Below are 22,218 nucleotides of genomic sequence, written 5' to 3'. Positions count from 1 at the left end.
GAAAATCCAGTCTTGCAATCAGATGTTTGAAAATGCACTGTTGTAGAGAAATGATCCAAAAAGCCGTTGTTTGTTTCGAATTACTTGTGTTTCTTACTTAAAATATAAATTTTGATGCTTGGGTGTACATTTTTGTAGAAAGGTACTTTGGTTCCTATATTTTCTGAGACGCACACACACACATACAAAAACTTGTCTGCTTACACAAACTCCGGTAAACTTCGAAATCGGTTAACGGGAAATTCGGATAACACGAAATATTTTTGCATCCTCGTCGAGTTCGTGTTAACGAGGTTTGACTGTATATTATAATTATGTTTTATTCACTACTTGATCAATTGAATTTTGATTAATCACTAAATTAGAAAGCTTGTCAGTGGTAAAAGTATTAGGCATGTTTTGTGTCAAAGTTAACTGTTTTAAGTACTGCTTACACTTTAGAAAGTAGTTTAGTTTCATGGTCTATGTAGATCCAACTATTAGATGTGGATTTACTTCTCAAGGTATTCAACTGGGTACTGTGTGCAAAAATATTCATTTATATCACCTAAAATTATCAGTTATTCAGAGTCGACTCTCAATAACTTGACTTCCTAAGGGACCGACTAAAACCTTTGAGTCATTGGTAGTTAAAGTTTTGAGACCCTTCGGGGCCATTCATTAATTACTTTAGGTTCCCAAAGGGGAGGTGGGTTGGAAAAATCTCAACCTACCCATACTTCACACTAAGCATGTCATGTTTTATTTTTAAAATTGGTCAAAAATTGCCAAAATCATCCTTACGTAATTAATGAATGGCTCTTATTAGCCTTCTCAAGAGTTTGAGGCTCAATGAAAACTTCAAGATATTAGGTATATATTTGAGTTATCACAAGTTGGCTGGTATCTCTTGAAATAGTATTTAATTGACTGGCATTTATAGATTTAATATGTTTCAGCAATGTAGATAATATTCAAAAATTCTGATTAGAAAAAGAGTTCTGAAAAAATGTTTAAGAGTTGAAAAGGGTTCATGCATTAAAAGAAAAGAAAAACATTACCATGTTTTCATTTCTTTGAATGATGTTGATCTAAAATCTTTGATCTAAAATGACTTTTTTCAAGTCTTTGATCACAAAGCAGTGTTGTTTTTTTTTTTTTTTTTGTATGAGGATTTTATGGGCGATTTCACCATAATGTATGTGGCCTTTTTACACTAGTGTTTTTTTTTATAAGTTCTTATTAGCTTAGCATCAAAAAAATCAAGCATCAGTTAATATTATCTTATTTTACATACTTTTCTAAAATAATTCCCCTGGCAATTTTGCAAAATTTGTGATGCTTGATTGTAGACAGTCTCTGTCAGATGAAGGAAGGTGGTTCAAGAACTTTCCTCCAAAAAGTTTTCAAAACTAAAGATTCAATAAACGCAATTTTAGATAACCTTTGATGATGTTTTGGAAAGGGGCTTAGAAATATTCTTTCAGAGTTCGTAAAACCTAGTTTTAGAACCTTTGGGGGTGATGAAAAAGCAAAGGAATAGATGGAGGGACCTCCAGCCCTCCCCTCCATCTTGGCTAAATCTCTATATTTTTGTTTTAAAAAAATGATGTGGCAGCCCCTCACCCTTCCCATCATGTGTAAATCAGATATGCATTAAGAGGTAAGTAAAAGAATTAATTGTCCTTTCCTTGAAAAATTTCTGAACCTGCACTTGTTATTTTCTGAATTGAGAATCACATTCCTGTTCAAACGGCAGTTGCGGTGAATTGGGGGGGGGGGGGGGGGGGGAGGCACTTTTTATGAGAAATTTATTAATGATGGGAAGTTTATTTATTTTACTTTCCAATTTAAGAACCAAAACTAGAAATTATTAAAAACAAGCAGAAGTGTCAAATTTTTCAGATCATAATAATTTGTTTTACTTTTTACATCTGTTTACAAAACATTATTTAGCACAAGAGGTAACTTTTAGTTTATGTATTCACTGATATTAGATATTAGTTAATCATTTGTTTTTACTTAAACAAGCCATACTTGCTTAATGAAATTATTACCAAGTGTAAGTGACATCTCAAAATACTTTGGGACAAATAATGTAAGCCTAATTCATGTCTAGGTGTTTTTTCGGAGAAAGTTGTTATGCATATAATTCATCAGAGAATCTTAAGAAAAATATGAGTTAAGATGTTAGATTTACATCAATTACCACTCATATGCTCTCAAAACCAACCTTACAAAAATTTCATACTTTCCTCCCTGTATTTTTCTTTCATTTTTTGCTTCGGAACTAATGTCATATACCTCACCCTTGGCAACTTTCCTGTTGGCGCCAAGAAAACGATGTATGACAACATATGTCATATGTCGTTTTGCATTTTTAGCTTTACATGCTTTTTTGGGGCCAACAGGAAAAATTCAGATAAAAAAACATGATCAAAGCACTTCAGAACATAATATATATATAAAAAACAGCATAAAACCACTACAAAAAACATCACGAATATAGGCTTCAAAAATACCAGAAACTAGAAAGTTTTTGTACACAAAGAACAATTACTAGAAAGTATTTAAAATGCTTAAATTAACGAATTACTATAACAGTTCACCAATGAAATATGTACCAATAGAAATAAAAGCTATTTTCCAACATGTATTTCATCGAACAAAAACTTTTCTCATACTCTAATAAAAAAAATAGCAAAGCGATTCAAATTGCGATGTTTAAAGCGGAAAGCATCCCCAAAATCAATAACCATTTCAGCCAAAAAAACGCTTAGTTGCTCAAATTTTGATGTATGAAAAGTACAAATGTCTCAACAGAACATCCCAAACATAAACAATACAAAAATGCCTTACATTAATTTGCTATTCAGATATGCTTTCAAAGTACCTATTATATTTTACATAAAATAACACCTTCACATTTTATAAAATGCTAGAGTCAACTAATTTTCAGAAATTCAGTACCTAAAGGAGGCACGTTTATAGAATATGTCTAAATAATTCGTGGCATCGATAAAAATTACCTTTTACAATAAAATAACCACATTATTTTTGTAAAATTAATTTAAATTCAGTAAAAATAAAGTTAAACACTATAAGAAACTCTGAAGAGTTTAAAAACGAAGAATTTCGGAAGTGAGCATTTTTTTATGGTATAAATCCTAACATTCAGTTTGAAACAAAACAACATATGACAATGGCACCTTACAGATACACACCAAGTTGGAGTTAACTTTTAATTAACGTTCAAGTTTGAAGAAACTGGCATTTTCTAATATTTATTCATCAAAACACAACTACTGAATTTGAACTAACAACAAAATAAGCATTTCTGTAAGGTTCATTGCCCAAAAAAAACTAGAATCTCTCCTGGGTGAAACCGATATCAAGTAAACAAGTTTGAACAGATCTAAGATTGCTTTCAGGTTGCCAAACACAGGGGTTTGCCAGGGATGCCATGCTTAAAAAATTATCGCCTCATTGGCAAGAAATTTTTTTCAATTTTGTGCAAAAAATTGGATGTCGCCAAATGTGGGGGGGGGGGGATATCACATCTGTATCTTTGCTTCCGCTAAAAATCCAATGACTTTTAGTTTTTTTTTGCCCCCACCCCACCCTACTTTTCAGTCCCAATTGCATCCTCTGTCAAACGGTATGTGACTTTGTTGATAAACAGTAATGCTTCAATTTTTATTACTTTAAGCAGTTAATTTTGTATGTATATATTGAAGAAAACAGTACTAAGTCTTCTTGTTTCTTAATTTTAGGGAGAGCTATCTTTACTTGAACAAAGATTAGAGAGGCTTGAGAAAGAATTGCAAAGGAATAGGATTATGCTTACTCAAGTTAAAGATACTGTAAGAAGTTTCCTCCAACCTGAATCTCCTCCTCTTGTCCCGTTCTCATTTGGATCTGCTTTAAGCAGAGCCAATCGTAGTTTAGTAAAATTATCTCCATATGATTGTCAGTTTTGTTCTGAGCCAATTGCTGATGCTGATGAAAATGTTAGTATTCTTTTATTCTTAGTCATTGTTTCTTTTGTTCTTAATTGACAAATGTATTTAGTTTAGTATTTTTTCACTTTTAATTACATTAAGTGCATGGAAAAAAAAATCTTGAAAGTTTTTTATTTTTTCATTTGAGACTGAGAAGCAAAGGACTGTAAGTGCCAAAATTAATAATTTTTAGACAATAAGTACAAATGGTAAGAGAACCTCTCCTCTGTTTTAAGACAAGAAATTGTATTAGTAGCTCTAGTGTACTTTACAGCATGATTTAGAAAAAAAATTTCATAAAAGCCTACCTAAGATCCAGGGCTCGAAATTTATACTGCCCAACATGCCCTGGTCATGTAAAAATTTCAATTGGGCATGAATCTTTTACCTTTACATACCCGCCCAGGCATGGAACTTTTTGATCAAATATTTTTTCCTAAAACTTTATTATTTTGTATTTTATTGAAAAATGACCGTATCCTTACTTGGAGCTAAAAATTTATTTCAAGCCCTACTGTTAAGATGGTTGCTGTTTCTGATTTGCATGGAAGCAATCCTTCCCGTTATATAATTAAATTTTGTTAAATTTAACAACGGCTTATTATGTACTATTTATTCAAACTATTTTTTTTTTATGATTTATATAAAAATAATTCATTTGATTAATGCTGTACGACAAATTTAAATGCTTTAATTGGTATACAATAAGGAAAACTGGGCATGTAAAATTTCGGGCATGTATGTTTTAGACAAATATACCCGGCAAGACATATGTGATTTCTAGCCCTGCTAGGATCTGAACTTTACTCAAACTTTACTGAACGTGTTTTACTCGAAACGTTATGAAGTCCACTTACGTCCTTTGCTTCTCAATGCCTCATTTGGTCTCTTTCATATATATGACACAATTTTACCTTTATGTGGGTTTTGCATTATATTTTATGGGTGTTATTATTCTGCTACAATTCAAATTGTCAATAGCAAAAAGTGAAAAATGATTAATCTCTTGTTATTTTCAAGCACTGGTGAACTAATTTAAGCTATGCTAAAACTAGCTTTAGAAGTTGTGAAATAATTAAAGATGTGATATGGGCATAAAAACTGGTATTACTGTTTTCTAAACTCGCAGTACTATCATTCAGGATGACTTAGAGCCATATTTTCTCTATTTTAAACTGCCCCTCTCATTTTTAATAGTTTTATTGTATTTGTTGACGTTAAATAGGAAAAGACACTCCTAAGCTAGTGCATAGTTATCCAAAATTAATAAATAATAATTATTAAATCTATTAAAATGAACTATTAGCCTTGTTCAATGCTATTCGCCTTTTGAGGTAACTTCAAGCCAAGGACGGATCCAGCTTTTGGTTTTTGGAAGGTTTATTATTGGAAGGGGGAGGGTCATTACTGTATTTGGCCACAAATAGGTTGTCTGGGATGCAAACACTGCTTTAGGCTCTCTTAGATTGATTGGGGGGGGGGGGGTATCATCTTAATAAAAGCAGTGTAGTTTTAATGTTGCAAAATAAAGTTTCTTAATGTTTAATATTCCCCTTTGTAAGTACTTCACAATATTATAAAATTTCGATTGTTAATGATATTGGATTGAATCTTACAATGTAAGAACAGCAGGGGCGTGCACAAGGGGGGAGGGGAAGGACACCTGTTCGCCTGAGCCTGAAGGGGCCTAATATTTTTAAAACTGGACGGGAAATATAGGGATAAACAATAAAGGAGGGGCGGGGTTGGAAAAGTCATTTGTGATGAGCCCCAAAATTTCTGTGCATGCGCCTGAAAAACAATATTTTCAACAATATCAAAAATAGCTGCCCAATAAAAACTTCAGATTGATTGAATGAAGCAATAAATATTATATATACAATGCTTTTTCATAATTAATTGCTTACTCAACTTTTATTACAAATTGCTCATATATAAAATATTGCTTTAAAAAGTTGCTTCATAATAAATTGCATACTCAACTCACATTTTTGATTTCACAAGATAATTTGTGGCATAAAGTTGAGATACTACACAAATTTAGTTGACATTTGAAAGGTAAAGGAAGGAAAAGGGCAGATTTATTTCAAAACCAGCTTGATCGAATTTTGTTCTATCTAAATAATTAGAAAATATTACTAATTTAAAGATAGGGTGCAAAAATGAAGTCTTACACCAAAAGTTAATCAATGGAAAATTACTTCTGATTTTTTGAGGTCATTGTTAGAAGCAAGGGTGTAATAATCAGGCAAAAATTGGGATTTTTTAAATTTAAGTCTTTAAAGTGAAGTTTTGAGGGCCATCTTTGGTAGCTTTATGAAGAGGGGATCATGACCCACCCTCTGGATCTGTATTTGGCTGTAGTTGGTGTTTTTGCAATTTACATGATAGGTTTCACTGGTTTTGTTGTTTTAGTGATCTTTGTTACCTTAACATCTTTACAAAGCTTTTTTGTTTTCTATTTTCTAAAATATGTTAAACTAGTACAGTGAAGTACTGTTTATGTGTTTTTCTTTAATATGTGTTTATTAATTATGCGCTTTTTAAAATAGTCCCTGCAGAGTCTAACACATATTAACGTATACCTGTTGTAAGTTTTTTCATTTATGCACTTTTTCATACATTATAGCCATCAAAAACGTACAAACGGTGCTTCACTGTAAGGGAGACTGAGAACACTTAATCCTCACTTTAATTTTAATTTTTTTCTCTGCTGCAAATAATTAGTTTTTCGTTTAAAAATTGCGTGAACAATCGTAATTGTTTCCTCTATCTGACAGTATTTTTTTCAGTTGAAAGTAAACAGATAGTTTTGGTAAAATAATTTTTTTCAATATTTTCATAAAGGGATCATGTATCCCCACATCAAGGGATACTTGATCCTTTCATGGGGGATACTTGATCCCACTAAGAAAATACATCGACTTTTTAATTAGATCAGCGATTTACCTATAGATTTTAGTTTTTTACGTAATGTTTCTAAAAATAACATTTTTAACTTTCTTTCTTTGATGATAATAATGTGAACACACAAAAATAACATTGTTTTAAATTCAGTTAGGAAATTTGTAGAAAAATGAACACAAGTTTTATGAACTTAGATGCTTTTGATTAGTTACTTATTCTCTAATACCGTTGTGAACAATAAATAAAACTAATAATTCTTTTAAAAGTAGCGTAATAAAGCTAAAATTACAGCAAGTAATAAAAAAGTTACGATAACTACTTACTTCTTGTCTTGAAATAATAAAATTAAGAGTTTTTCAATTGAATTAATGAAAAAAATAAAGAGAGTGAGAGAGAGAGAAGAAAAATGTAAGTATCTGTATACTTATGAAAAAGAAAAGGAAGCCTAGCATATGTTTTTGAAACCTTAAAAGTCAAATGCAAACATTACAGTAGTTGTAGTTCTTAAAGTTCCGCTCAACCTAACTGGATGTGGCATCTTAACACAATTAATTCTCATCTACTACATTTTTGTCCATTTTTCAGGAAAAATAGATTCATTAAGCATAATACTTTTTCGTTGTTTTAAAAAACTTATTTCAAATCCTGGAAATCCAACTTTGCATTCTATTTGACCTACGTAGAGTGCAACTCTCTTTTTTGTTGTACATCTAACTATAGCAAAATCATATCTTTTTTAAAAATTCATACAATAATCAATTTCAACTTGTTCAAGCTCATTTGGCTGATCAGAACATACTTCATCAATAGAGTTACTTTATATGTTTGAGGTGATGATGATGATGTCGTGTCTATCATAATGTGCAATTATATTACTCCAAAGACAGTCCTAGACAGCCTTTGCAACTTCGACAGGTGTTATGTGTAAGGTTTTGAGGGTGTCATGTGTAAATAAAAACCCTGAGTTTGGGTTCAAGTGCAAACTGATATTTTAATTATTTAACAGATTTACTGCAGTGAGTTTTTATACCTATCACTTATGGACTTATACTATGATAAATTTTATTATATTAATGGGGCATTCCATGGTATTTTTAACATTTATGTAGAGTCCGTAACGTGACCTTTTTTGCCATAACTTTTTAATTTACTGTTTGATTAGCATATTATTTTATTTTGATCTTTTCCTACCAACACACCAGCTCAAATTAAAATAATTTGCAAATCAAACGGTAAATGAAAAAGTTATGGCACAAAAAGGTCACGTTACGGACTCTACATAATGTCAAAAATACCGGGGAATGCCCCTAATATGATTTTGAATGTTTGAAATTAAACTCAACTGAGTAAACTATAGTTATATTCAGCAAATTACCGCCCATTAGCCAGGGCTAAAGCAGAAATACATGAAATACACCTCCAGCTCAGTCATTTCCAGCCGAGGACTGCAGTTTCGTGCTTATTAGCACTCCTCAGCATGGCATAGGAAAGTGACTGAGCTGGAGAGTCACTTTCCTATGCCGGGCTGATGAGTGCTAATAAGCACGAAACTGCAGTCCTCGGCTGGAAATGACTGAGCTGGCGGTGTATTTCACGTATAGTTATATTGTTTTAATTATATTTACATAGGGAAACTTGATCCCTGGGGTCATGTATCCCTGAAACCAAAAGGATCAAGTATCTAATGTGAGATTTTTACAAACATACTTGTTCTATTATCAATAATCAGTGGCAGTTTACTAAAAATATGTTATAATTATTAAAGACTGTCTATACTTTAAAATGACACTTCGCAATTTTTTTAAATTTGTATATTACAGATAATGTAAACTTCAGAATACTTTCCTTAAAAAAGTTTCCCTTGACGTATTCAGACAATCATTTCTTGAGCTAAAACAAAATGGCTGAAAAAGACGAAGTGTTGCAAGTTTTTGTGTACAAGCGCAACTTTAACATTCTTCCCAGGTTTCAAAGTTCTACTTAATGATTTTGCTACATTTTTGGCTGAGAGATCATGCATCCCAAGTCTCCCCTATATATTAAAATGAAAAGTTATTCACTGATCTTTGTTTCATGTTTTCAATATATTACGTTTAGAATTTGCTTTCACAGTGTTATGATTTTGAAAACTTGTTCCAAATTAAGAAACTTTTATACATTTTTGCAGACTTTGGATATGTATGAAAAAATAGATTTTGACAATAAAGATGGTGGAGTGTGGAAACAAGGCTGGGACTTACAGTACGATCCTAACCAGTGGAGTGAGCAGAAAAAATTAAAAATTTTTGTTGTCCCACATTCCCACAACGATCCAGGTCAGTGTTTTCTTTAATATTTTTTTGCACAAGACTATCGCACATCTCATGTATCTGTACTTAATCACTCAGTGGAAAATTTCTGAATGATGAAAATAAAAATTTTATTTTGACATTACAGTAGGCTCTCATTAGTCTGCACGCTTTTAAATCGGACTATTTATTAATTCAGGCAGCCAGCCATTTAGATGTACACACCATACATAATAGGCGAGTTTTTGCAATACGTGAAAATTTGAGACATCACTGTCGATGAATTGTTCAAGAAATGACCACTTAAGTAAGACAACAAAATAGTCCTAGAGCCAGGTACAAATTTGGTCAATCATTTCCTCTCGAACAATAATTGGTGAGAGGCATCCGGGAAAGGTATTAAAACGCTTCCTGAAAGTCAGCTGTGTGTCCGTGGGTGGAATAGGCGGCGGTAGCCTCCCACTCATTAATTAAAAAATAATTAAAATAAATATTAAAAAAAATTAGAAAGTCAATCATTTCCTCTTGGCTGAAACTTTGTCAAACTATAGTTAAGACAATATCTCGAAGGAAAACGCAAAGTCAGCTAATGTAACACGTTGGGTTATGAATCAGCTGGTAGGTCGAACATGTAAAAAAATCAATGATTTCCTCTCAGCTAAGAATTTGCCTGATGACAACTTATATGCAACTATGAATAAATACACAATTCAGCTGGCTGTACCCTGGGGGGGGGGAATGGTCAGCTGGTACATTGAAAGTTGAATCGATTATTTCAGAAAGGCGCAAGTCCAATGGATTCCCGTAGGATTTACGCCCTTTCTGAAATAATCGATTCAGTTATGAGCGGGAGCATCTATTGCCTACTAGAATGCACCAGCTGACGAGTTTTCCCTCGGTTTACTGCCAGCTAACTTTATTTATTAGTTAGAGAAGTATATTGACAATCGGCTTACAAATTTTCATCTGGGAGGAAGTGAGATATGCTAAATTATTTTCGTTATTTCTAAAGATTGAAGTAACTCACGCTAGCATAGCAAGTGTACAATAGTGGCATCTAACCTACTGCCTGCATGTCACATTCGTCTCGTGAATGGATTTGGTCCGGCCAGCGGGAAGCTTACAAACCAAATGACTGGCATTTAGTTGATAATATATTTTCTTTTTGCATTCTTTAGAGAAAACTAAGCCCAAAAAATCTCGAAAACTGCACTATTGGTCGCTCAAGTAAAAAAATTTCGTGGGCGTATGGCGAGGAATAAGGGTACCACTGATTAGATTAGGGGGCTTCAACCTTTCAGGCTATGCGCCCCGCTCTGAACACTGATAAGAGTTCACGCCCCCCCACCTCCATTTACACTATCATAATTGGAATTAGAAACGGAGGCTGATTATTATACGAACAGGTGGATAAGTCTGTGCACAGATTTAATATTACAACAGCAAATGCAGTAGTCATAAGCTTTCCTCCAAAAACAGCGAAGTAGAATCTTTGGATACTTCATGACAAAGGTGGAACAAAATTCCTTTTCCTGGAAAACAAGCAATCATCTAATCGCCTTTCCTTCCTTCCAACATTTTAAATTCAAGGACCACATTGTAAAGTTTTGGAGGCGAGGCAGGCCAACAATTCAACAATATTTCGATTGAGATGGTCTACTGATGAAACAAACCTAGCCTGACAGCATTGTGAAGGCTACACAGATCCTAATCACAGCATTACGACCCTGCCAGGTTTGGTTCTTTTCAACTACAGTTCAGGGAATATCAACAAAGGGGGCATAATAGAATTTGAATGCAGGCGTGAATGTTTTAAAAAGCAAAATAAAAAATTAAAGCATTTTGCTCACATTTGTGATAGCCTGAAAATATTTTTGACTTTGGGACCTAAAATTTAGTTGCTTTCAAGAAATGAAGGCTTCATTCTCACTCTCTGTGTTTTATATATTCTCAATTAACATATCACAGTAGGAAATTTCACTACAAAAAGCAGAGCTGGCTTTCTTATTATCCTTTGGCAATGGGTTAAATATTTATTTCAGTTCTCGCTCAACAATAGGTTAAAATAAAAATTAATCATTTGAGAGATATAACCATCCAATGTTTAAATTAATGAACAAAAACATTTCCGATTCAATCCATTGCAAATCTAAACCATACTCAGATCAACTTAATTACACACAAAAAAATCCATCCATTTAAACGCCTTATGATTATAAACACACACACAGAAAAAAAAATATATTAAATATAGATTTTATAGATTATTCTATATATATATATATATATATATATATATATATATATATATATATATATATATATATATATATATATATATATATATATAAAATTAAGCAAACAGAATTTCAAATGTTAAACAAATTATAAATAATTAATGATGATAAAAAGGAAAATTGCAAACAGCTATTAAGTAGGAAAAGATAAAGTATGAATCCAGAGCTCATCAGCCGTGGAGGATTCATTAATTATGGTCAAAAGACCAAAATTTTAACTATGAACTAAAAGAGAATGTTTAAGCTCCAGTACATGCAATATAGAGTAACAATGGGCAAAAGCACCACTTGCTAAACTAAAAACAATAAACTAGAGCTCAAACCTAAAACTAAAAGCAGGGGGTTTCGCCTCGACTAATTAGGAAAACAAGTTCCGATAATTAGCCATCCACGGGGCAGTACCTGCCTATAACAAAATTGTCTTACCTTGAAATCCATGTAAACAAAGCCAATTCCATTGTTCAACCTGATAAAAATCCATTCCAGTTGTCAACGTAACAATAAAATAAAGATAAAAACATATCCAGAAGATCAATCCATAGACATACTGAGTCTCCTTTTAGTTTTGCTGTGTTGCGCATCTATGGGCTTTTGGTGTGGTCTTTTCAATATTTTTCACTTTTATTATTATGTATATATATATATATGTATATATATGTATATATATGTATATATATGTATATATATATATATATATATATGTGTGTGTGTGTGTCTATAAATATGTGTGTATACTGATACTCCCCCCCCCCCACACACACAAACCGTGAATTTTTAAATAAGTGATTGCTGTTTGTTTTTCCCTGTTTTAATATTTCTCCCTATATATTTAATTTATTTGTATAAATGTTTTTATTTTATTATTCTTATTATATTATCATTTTAAGGTTTTCAACTTATCTGTTTAAGCGCGTCTAGGTAGTTATGTGGGTTTTTTAATCCTGATTTTTGAAAACTCATTTTATTTATAAGTTATGCCAGCAAGAAAGCAAGTCTCCCATCACTTTACAGCTCCCTGAGATTGCACCAATAATTTTTTAATTTCAATCCAAGTTTTAAAACCTCCAAAACTGTTTTGGTTTTGATTTTTTTTTTTACATTATATACAATTGGCTTAATTTAGTTGATGATTCAGCTTTTGTTGTGTATTTCTTTCAAGTTTGGCCTATGTTTTTCCGGCTTTGTAGATTTTCTTTAGACTTATAAATTTAATTACGAATCGAACCCCACCATGCTGTGGACACTTGCTGGTGAGATATATTTACTTTATCTACTAGTTTGTTGGTGTTCTCAGCTTCAATCAGATGACATCTGCCTTAATCTCTGTAATTGACTGTTCCAGACTGAGGAGTTTTAATAAGAACCAAACTGCAGTCTCTGGATGTGATAACTAGGCTGTCTGGCATATTGCATCTAGTTCTGCCTTAGCCCTAGCTGAGGGACAGTAACTTTCTGCTAAATCAAGCAATTTTTAATCAACTCTCGATAACTCTAAAGTTAGAAGGGACAGGCTGAAACCTTCAAGTAATTGATAGTTTGAGTTATTGGAAGTTCTTTTCCCTGTTATCTCAAGATTTTTGTTTCCTTTTTCAGGAATAGTGCATAATGGATCGACTTTTGTTGTTTAGATAAAATTAATTATTAGTACTACAAAAAAATTTTTACAGAGAATAAATTTTAAGATACTTTGATAAAGAAGTTATTTTGACTGCTTAATTTTTTCTCATCGCCTCTTAAAGCACCCTTAAGTTAGTAAACACAATTTGACTAATCCATGTTTTTGGAAGTTTCCAGGTAGTGCAGTAAAATATTTGCAAAATCTGATACTTGCTAGTTAGTTAGAGATGGTAAACATTCTTCATCATTATCTGTACAAGCAGACTCTCCGGGAACCACTTCACTGCAAAATACACCCAAAACCTCACTAAATACTTTCGGGTAACATACCAGGACTTCAAGGATTTAAACCAGTTTCCTGTGAAAAACAGGTTTTCTACAAAAAGTTTTCTGAATCGCAACAAGTTTCATGAATGCCGATTTTGTACTGTTGTAAAAAGCATTTTTAATTACCGGTGTAGAAATATATTAGACATCTTTGTTAGATGTTTCACCTTCAGCTTATACCTTCCAGATCGACTGAGCCCCCAATTAAGAGCAAAATACAGTCTCAGAATATTATAGCTTTGAAGGAATTGCTTGAAATTCTTTCTTAGCATTGACCATATTTCCTTTGGGAACTTTCCTGGTAAAGCAGGAAGGTGCCAAGCTGTTACTATATACATAAATAAGTTTTCACTGTAGGTTCCTTAGTTATTCCAGTCTTTGATTAGGAAGATTTCAAATTTTTTCAGAAAGATTTCATGTGAATTTTAGCATGATTACTAACTTTTCGCTGAAAACTTACCTGGTTTTTGCCATACATGTTATTAGCAGAAAGTAGGCACATTAGCTTCCCATCATTTTCCAGGAATGTTCTGGAATTTTGTGACAGTGTTGAACATTCACTTTGTTGAACAAGTATTCACATATAGTTACATTTTCCTCAATACTCAAGTAATCTTTAATTTCCGCCCAGTCCACATCAATAAAGATTTCAAAGTGATCCTATTCCTTGGTCACTTTAGCTTCATTTACTTTGATGTTTATGAAACCACAGCTCTTAAAGCAGCTTTGGATACTGTTTCTGCCATAGGCCTAATTTCTTTTCCCTTGACTTGAGTTCCAGTTACTTTTCAACATATATTTGTCCTAAAAGCACGATTATTTGAGTCATCCACAAAATAAAAGCTACTTTTTATAATATTGGCTAAACTTTTGAATCTCTCAAAGATTAGCCAGTAATGGAATTTTAGGTCATCAGCCATGCCAAAAAAAATAGCCCAATTGGTAATGTTTCATGCAATCTTGCAAAACTGTGAGCATTATGAAGCATTATTGCAAGTGCGTGTCAAGAAATGTTTCAAAAAGGGGGTGGCTGATTTTTTAACTTATCTATTACTACATATCTGATTACACATGCCTGGGGGGAGGGGGAGGTATTTTCTAAAATTGTGCTTTCGAGCTTCAATTTTGTAATAATTCCAGTGGAATGTTTTGAAACTCCCTCCTCCAAACATCATCGAAGGTCGTCTAAAATTGAGCTCTTTGAAACTTCAGTTTTGAAAAATTATCAGAGGAAAGTCGCTGAACCCATTCTTTCTCCTAACGCTACCTGAAATGTTTATAATCGCGTCTTTAAAACTTGACTTTTGCAAAATGTTGAGAGAAGGTTTTGATGAGGGCCAACGATCGTTTGGCCCTCATCAAAATTGCCTTTTCCGAAAAGTTTGGGAGGGAGATTTGAACCCCATTCCTTTCCTTCACTTCATCAAAAATGGCCTACACTTGGGTTTCAGAAATTTAAATCAGAAAAATTGCCAGTGCTGTCCCTCTCAAGGGAGGGGCAATTGCCCCTCCCTTGTATCTGTCCTTGCATTATTGTAAATAAATTATCCTCCTCTTACATGCTAATAAGCAAAGCAATGTGCTAAATGAAAGAAAAAGTAATTTTTTTCTCATTTTGGCTGCACTTTTATGCATAAAACAAAAATGAAAACTTCTATTAAAAGCTAGGCGAGTTGATTTAGCAAATTTGATTCTAAGCTTTGAGATGGTCTTCAATGGTAGTTCTGGAAGACCATGATCAATCCTCCTTTTATGTCAGAAAAATGACCAGATTTCTTAGAATGAAAAAAATTGCAAGTGAAGCGCAATTAGTTCTGAAGGGGTAGGGTTACCTTATTCTTGGATGAAGGGTAGAAAGTTTCATTTATCTATATAAATAGGCAGACAGTTGGTGACTTTTGAAAAAAACCACAGGGTGAACACTGGCTTTTTTTTTTTTTTTTGACTTGCAAAAATAGATATCTTAAGTATGGTTAGACTCTTCTTTCTGACTTTGAATATTTTAAAGTGACATTGTGCTCTTTATGTATGTACATGTTAGCAATCCTTCATTTTTGCACATAGAAGAATAATTTCATTTTATTATAGGATGGATTAAAACCTTTGAAAAATATTTTAAAGATCAAACTCAACATATTTTGAATAACTTAGTTTTGAAAATGAAAGATGACAAAAGACGCAAGTTCATTTGGGCAGAAATTTCATATTTTGCTATGTGGTGGGAAAAGGTCGACCGGAACACTCAGTTACTTGTGAAAAGGTGTGTAAAATGATTACTAGCTTTTTTAGACATATCTATTATAAATTCATACTTGCCAACTCTACTGTTTTTAATGGGAGACTCCCGTTTTTTGCTTCCAACTCCTGATTTCCCATTCTTTACCATTTTCTCCCGTTTTTGCAGTTTTTTTCAATCAATCATCAACAAGTTTCGCTTTCTTCTAAATAGATGGCGCCCTTTTCTAGTCAACCACCATTGTCAGGGAAAAAGAATTTTTCCAATTAATAACTCATTTAGTAAAAATTAATTTTTATAAGCTTTCCACATTGCATGTTCAACGAAACGTGCTTTGCCGAAAATTGTAGTAGATTTCAATCTTTTTGCATCTTGAAAGTTTGAAATTGTTTTAACATGTGCTACCCTATACCTACATATTTTATTTTCATAAAATATTGATTTTTTTTTGGATATTAATAATTAAATTTTTGTAGCTACTTTTTTTTGGTAGAGACTATGGAATGTACGAAACTTAAAAGCAAATTTACTCATTATTTGGTTTTTCCTTTCCAGTATGTTTTATTTTTCTTGCTGCTACCAATTAGTTTACATGAGCAAAAAATCCACATTTCACTTTAAATTTAGTATTCATGTTATTTAAAAGTATAATTTAATAATTTTGTTGTGAAATTTGTCGCTGGTGAATCACCTATATATACCTCTAGTAGGATCTCCTTTTTTTTTCTGTAAAGATTGGCATGTATGTAAATTTATATCTTATTTCATAGTTTTATACTTCATATTAATTATCAGTAAATTCTGTCATAAAGTATGCACACAAGAAAGTTATTGCTTGTTAAAATTCACATGTTCCTTAAAAATTTATTGAACCCTCACTAATGTGCCAGCCAAAGAGACTAACAAAAAGGCGCATAAGTGAAAAAGTGCTCAAAAGGCTAAAGTGCAGCGTAAGTTCTCGTGAGAGCATGAATAAGAATGTTGCCAACGAAAACAAGTTGATATTAATAATGGTTTGACAATTGCTGTAATTGTTATAAAAATAAAATAAAAATTGTAACAGACCTAATGACAATTTATATTTTCTTTCAAAATAATTCATTATAGATATTAGTTCTTACCTTTGGCGAGAATTTTTCTAACAGTTTTCTCAAGTTCGTACAAATAAGAAAAGACAATTTTAGCAGCTGAATTAAATTGCAAATATAACTATGTAATATAAAATTTATCTAATCGTTTAGTGTTTTCATATGATTTGGAGACACTTTGGCATCATCTTCTTCATTTACCTATCCTTCACCAGAAGCTATTTCATTAGTGATACTTTCTAAATTTCTTAATTCTCTTGTTACTAAATTGTCACCTTATATCAACAAATTCATGAAAACAATAAAATACATCAGGTAATTGAGAATTGCTTTCTTTCTTCTTAAAATTCTTTTCAAATTCCAGAATTTTAAAATGATCAACAAAAGCATTTTTTAGTCGTTGAAGGGTTTTTTTTTTTTTTTTCAAATTTATTTTATAACACCCACTTCAGCACAAGTTTGACCATTTCGCAATTTGTTTAAAGCCAAATCTTAAATGATGTATGCCTGTAAAGTTTGCTAACTGAACAACTGAATCCTTAAAACTGTAAAGAGAGAAATAAAGCTTAGTGGGTGGAAAATGCTCAAGGGGCATTCATCTTCCGTTTACTCTCCCCTATCTTTTCAAATGTACCTTATTAAATGAAGTATACAAATTTAATTTTGATTGCTACTTCCTTTGTGTTGTTTCATTTGTTGTACTACTAAAAGGTTTGCATGCTGTTATAATTTTATACTTAATAATGTTTTATTTAATGTGTGTAGTTAGCACAAATGTAGTTTTTTTTCAAGACTTAATTGATTGGAAGGAAGTATGACATAGAAATGGATGTGATTTGAGTGTGCTAAAAAGTGCAATATGTACATCGCAGAGATTAAACAAATGAACTACTGAATGGTTGGAAAAAAGGCTAGGAGCAGGGGCAACATACTGGTACATTTCAGAAAACAATAGATCTCAATATTTCTTTAGACTGTTAGAGTGTATGTTACTAGTTTGGCGACTCATTGTTTAGGAGCATCTGAGAGCTACAATTAATAAATACAATAAAACGGAATTACAGTACGGACTGCAAAACATAAGGAGACAGTTTCGGTTAAAACAAAAACAAAAAAAAAAGCTGATGAGTCACTGATACAGGCAGTTTTGGTTTTGTTATGTATGCACTACAGCAGTTGCACAATAATTATTACTCCATGTTATTATTGCAGTACCGGATCTAAGGGGGAGGTAACACAGGCCCGTTCTTTCGAATTTCTCCAATGGCAAACGGCAATGCATTTCATCAATGCAAATTTTATTGAAAAAGAACAAAAACTACTGCCTCTTACATATAAAAACATTAATTTTTCAAAGCTAGGAGGGCAATTGACCCCCCTAAATGACAGGTCTAAGCAAGCAACTTCTGGAAAATGACAAATTCTCCCGATTTATGTTTTTTCATTAAACCCCTTTTTAAAAACTTGAAAGAAGATCAATGGCTAAAGGCATCAATTTCAAGGTTTTGTCCTGGTTCAAAAAAATCAAAGATCTGGCACTGTATTACTGTTATATTATAAATAAGGTACTAATAAATTCTCAATAAAAAATCAAACATTTTTAGTTGAATAACTAAATTTGTACACATAAGAAGTATGAATGGTGTATGATGGATTAAAAAGGTGATTATTATAGTAATAAAAGTATTTTAAGAACGTGAAAGTTTCTATTGTCTTTACAATATTTACAGCTTCCATTATTAAAGTTATCAAAGGAAATGAAATTATATGTTTGTAATTAAGTAGTATTAAACAAGAAATGTGTGTATGTGGCATAAAATGAAGTAAAAACTTGTTACTTGGTTATAATAATTAAAATAATAATCTGTGGTGCATATGGTGCAGCACATTGAAAAGTGATCAGAAGACGTAAAACAAAAAGAAAAAAATATCTTTTAATGTTCGCCAAACTTCAGATGATAAAGAAATTAAAGGGAAAGAGTTTTGTGTCCTTTCCCCAACTAATTTTAATATGAATAATATTAAAATTAGTTGCTTACTAATAGCAATTTTACTTTTGAATTATGTTAAATTTTCAATGTTTTCTACAGGCTACTAAACGATGGACAGCTAGAGATAGTTACTGGTGGCTGGGTTATGAATGATGAAGCTACAGCTCACTATTTTGCTATGATTGAACAAATGATAGAGGGTCACCAATGGCTGGAACAAAATTTAGGTTGACATTTCTGCATATTCAAAGTATTGTATGATTTTGCTATCTGCTGCATTCTGAGTTGCTGTTTCCCTTTCCCTGAATTTTTAATGTTTTGCTCATTGTGATTGTTTATACTCGGTCGTTCAATCCCTGCATTAGTTCATGCACGTCTTTTTTATTAATGTTCATACTGCAAACAGTTTATTCAAAATTTGGTCATAGGTTATGCTTTATGAATATCTCCTAAATAAGAATTTTGAGTATATTGTGGTTGGAACCATTAGCTTTTAAAACTGCTCATTTAATCAAGAGTTAAAATGAAAGTTTTAAGAATAGATAGATAGTAATTATTTTTGCTAGCAATTCTCATGTGCTTATGTTTAGTGTTGTCAGTCTGCATATCATTAAAACAATATTTGGAGCTTATACATTTGTTGATGTTGCAGTATTATTGCCAGTATTTGAGTACTTATGCAAGTCATTGTGCACTGCTAGTCACAACTAATGAATTACTTTTGCATCTTTAATGTGTATAGGTTATTATCTTATACTCATTCTGTCTTATACCTACTGTCATAACACATGTAATTTTTATTTTGAAAGAGAAAGAACTCCATGTTTACTTCTTGCTCATTTGCTGTACAAGAATTTCAATTTATACACTTACTATCTTAACTTTTTTTTTTTTTTTTTGAAATTAACCTTTCATTTTATTTTTAATGGCCTATATCTTTTGCATTATCTCTTATTTAATCTACTTTCTGCATGACTTCTATAAATAGCTAAAAATCACATTATTTCTTTTCTAGAATACAAGCCAAAAAATGGATGGGCCATTGACCCCTTTGGCCTATCTCCAACGATGGCCTATATGCTGAGAAGAATGGGTCTAGATAATATGGTTGTTCAGCGAGTTCACTATTCAATCAAAAAATATTTAGCGGAGCTTAAAAGTTTAGAATTTGTATGGAGACAGCAATGGGGTAAGATTTCACAGCTTTTTTTCCTCTCTCTCTTTCAGATAACAGCTATGGTATTGTATTATCATTCTATTGATTCAAAGGGTCAATCAATAGATTGACCCTTTGAAAAGAAGAATCTTTTCAAAGGACCAATCTTTTCTTCTCTGCACATTGAAAAGAAGAAATTCATTGCAACTTGCTCTCTGCAAGAGAAAGAAAAATAGTAAATATTGAAAGAAGTTAGAGCAAAAGAGATGAATGGTCAAAAGTCTCATACTGACTTGGGAAAAGATCTTACATTTAAATGTCACAGAAAAGAGATTTTGAGGAAAAGAAAATTTTCTTTTTTTTCTAGAAATCTAAAAGCTTACAGTTTAAAAGAAGAAAAATTCTTTTTTTTTTCTTTTTCACAGAATATTTGCTCAATGCATTGCAAGGCAGGAAAACATTCATCAAAAACTAAGAATCTAAATGCCAAAGACGGATCACTCGAGTTCAATAAATTTAGCAAAACTTTTATAATGACCTTGTTCTGGCAATTACTATAATACTATCCTTCCTTTGTCTTCTTAGCCACCTATCAGTAAGGGCCAAGTTTTCAGTACTCAACCTTTTTGCAAACATTTTGTTTTTCATGTGTAAAATGTTTCTGGGGATGCTGGCTCTTTATGGGTAGTTTCGAAAGTCATCATAGTTTGCTTCAATTTCATTGTTTTTTCAACTTAAATATATCCAGTTGATCCTGTTCATGTGCTGATTTAAAACTGTGTTTGTAACTTTAAACATTTCAAACAAAATTCTCAACATGCTACTCTTGATTGGCAAAGCTAAGCATGTTTTTACATTCTTTTAACTTTCTTTCGTCTGATTATAGGAATGTACACAATTAGGAAAATAGAAATAGAGGAAAAAATATTTCCATCGTTTATTGTAGATCTCTTTTGCATTTTCAAATGTAGGCAAACCAGTGCATCTGTATTTATTTTTTTATTTTATTAACTGGCTAAGCAAATCTTATTGAACAGCAGTTTTTCAAAGGATTCGTATGGATGTGTTTCCAGCCCTATACATTTGATCACTACTAGAGGCTGATCTTATTAAGCAGCAGCAACTATTTTCATTAAATCTACTTTACATTGGGTAAAAATAAAATAGTTCTGAATACAGCATGACAAGTTTATTCACTTTCCCAGGGAAAAATGAATTACCTGTAATGCACTTGTTCATATTTTAAATTTAAGAATAACTGAATTATTCATTATATAGAATATGTTTTTGAAATCAGCAACTTCTGCATACAAATATGCAAAAACTAAAAGATTTACTTTTAAATGTGCCATTTATGTTTTTCTTGAAACTGCAATTTTTTAGTCTTTATTTCAATACTATCTTGTTTTTATTGTTGTAATTTTACAAAATACATTTTGATATATAAGCTGTGAGTTACTGCAGAACTAGAAGCATGTACAGGCTTTCCGGTTATGGCACCCAGAGACTGCTGTTAAACCCTTGTTATGGGCAAGTTGGCTCATAACAAGGGGGAAACTGCTGCTGAACCACCTACTAAGAATGTTTGAATGATTAATGATTTGAATGCATTGTAATATAGTGCACACCTCCACTCCAATGACTTTTAAAAGCATTGTGATTTCAAGCAATTTATGAATGAGCTTCTTAGAAAAATTGTGGACAGGCAACTCTTAGTAGTTTTTCAAAAAAACATAAATAAAAAAATAAAAAATAATATATATATATATATATATATATATATATATATATATATATATATATATATATATATATATTTTACATTTTAAAAGAAGCATTTCGTGATTTGCTTATTGTTTTTGAATCAATTATTGTTATCAAAACTATTGTGCAAAGTGAAGATTACTGTATTATCATCAAATAGAATTAATATTAATAATGCCTTACTTTTTAAGTTCTTCTAGACTTATTACATTCTTTTTTCAAAAACAAGTTCTTAATGTTTAAGTAATCAACTATATCAAAATTGTATAAGTCTAGAACTTACTGTTTCTGGCCCATTTTCATCTAGTGTTAAGATTCTAATATAATTAAAGTCTTTAACTGACAGTCTGCCAGTATAAAATTACTCATGAATGTTTCAGTATTTGTGTCTTGAGTTTGGTTAGAAGTGCTGCACCAAGTTTTTAAGTGTTTACAAAAATGTTCAAAATTTTGTCCCGTATCTGAATCAATCTTCCAGCTTTGATTTTCTTTTTTTTTTTTTTTTAAAGTTACTGAACTTCTTTACTTACAATTGCAGTAGGTAGATAGTTTTTAATATTTTCCATG

At 31.8% G+C, this 22,218-nt stretch overlaps 1 protein-coding gene across 1 annotated transcript in view; it reads left to right on the top strand.

Moving 5' to 3' along the window:
• Positions 1-22,218, top strand: part of LOC129231375 (alpha-mannosidase 2x-like) — an 88,905-nt gene that overhangs the window by 3,275 nt on the left and 63,412 nt on the right. The window contains exons 2-6 of the mRNA XM_054865671.1: positions 3,753-3,989; positions 9,055-9,202; positions 15,505-15,676; positions 18,831-18,958; positions 19,747-19,920. Coding sequence (XP_054721646.1) covers positions 3,753-3,989; positions 9,055-9,202; positions 15,505-15,676; positions 18,831-18,958; positions 19,747-19,920 — 859 coding nt within the window. The remainder of the gene's footprint in view (positions 1-3,752; positions 3,990-9,054; positions 9,203-15,504; positions 15,677-18,830; positions 18,959-19,746; positions 19,921-22,218) is intronic.

Source organism: Uloborus diversus, chromosome 10 (assembly GCF_026930045.1).
Source record: "Uloborus diversus isolate 005 chromosome 10, Udiv.v.3.1, whole genome shotgun sequence".
In the NCBI taxonomy this organism is placed as follows: Eukaryota; Metazoa; Arthropoda; class Arachnida; order Araneae; family Uloboridae; genus Uloborus; species Uloborus diversus.
This window is presented reverse-complemented; position numbering and strand designations above follow the sequence as displayed.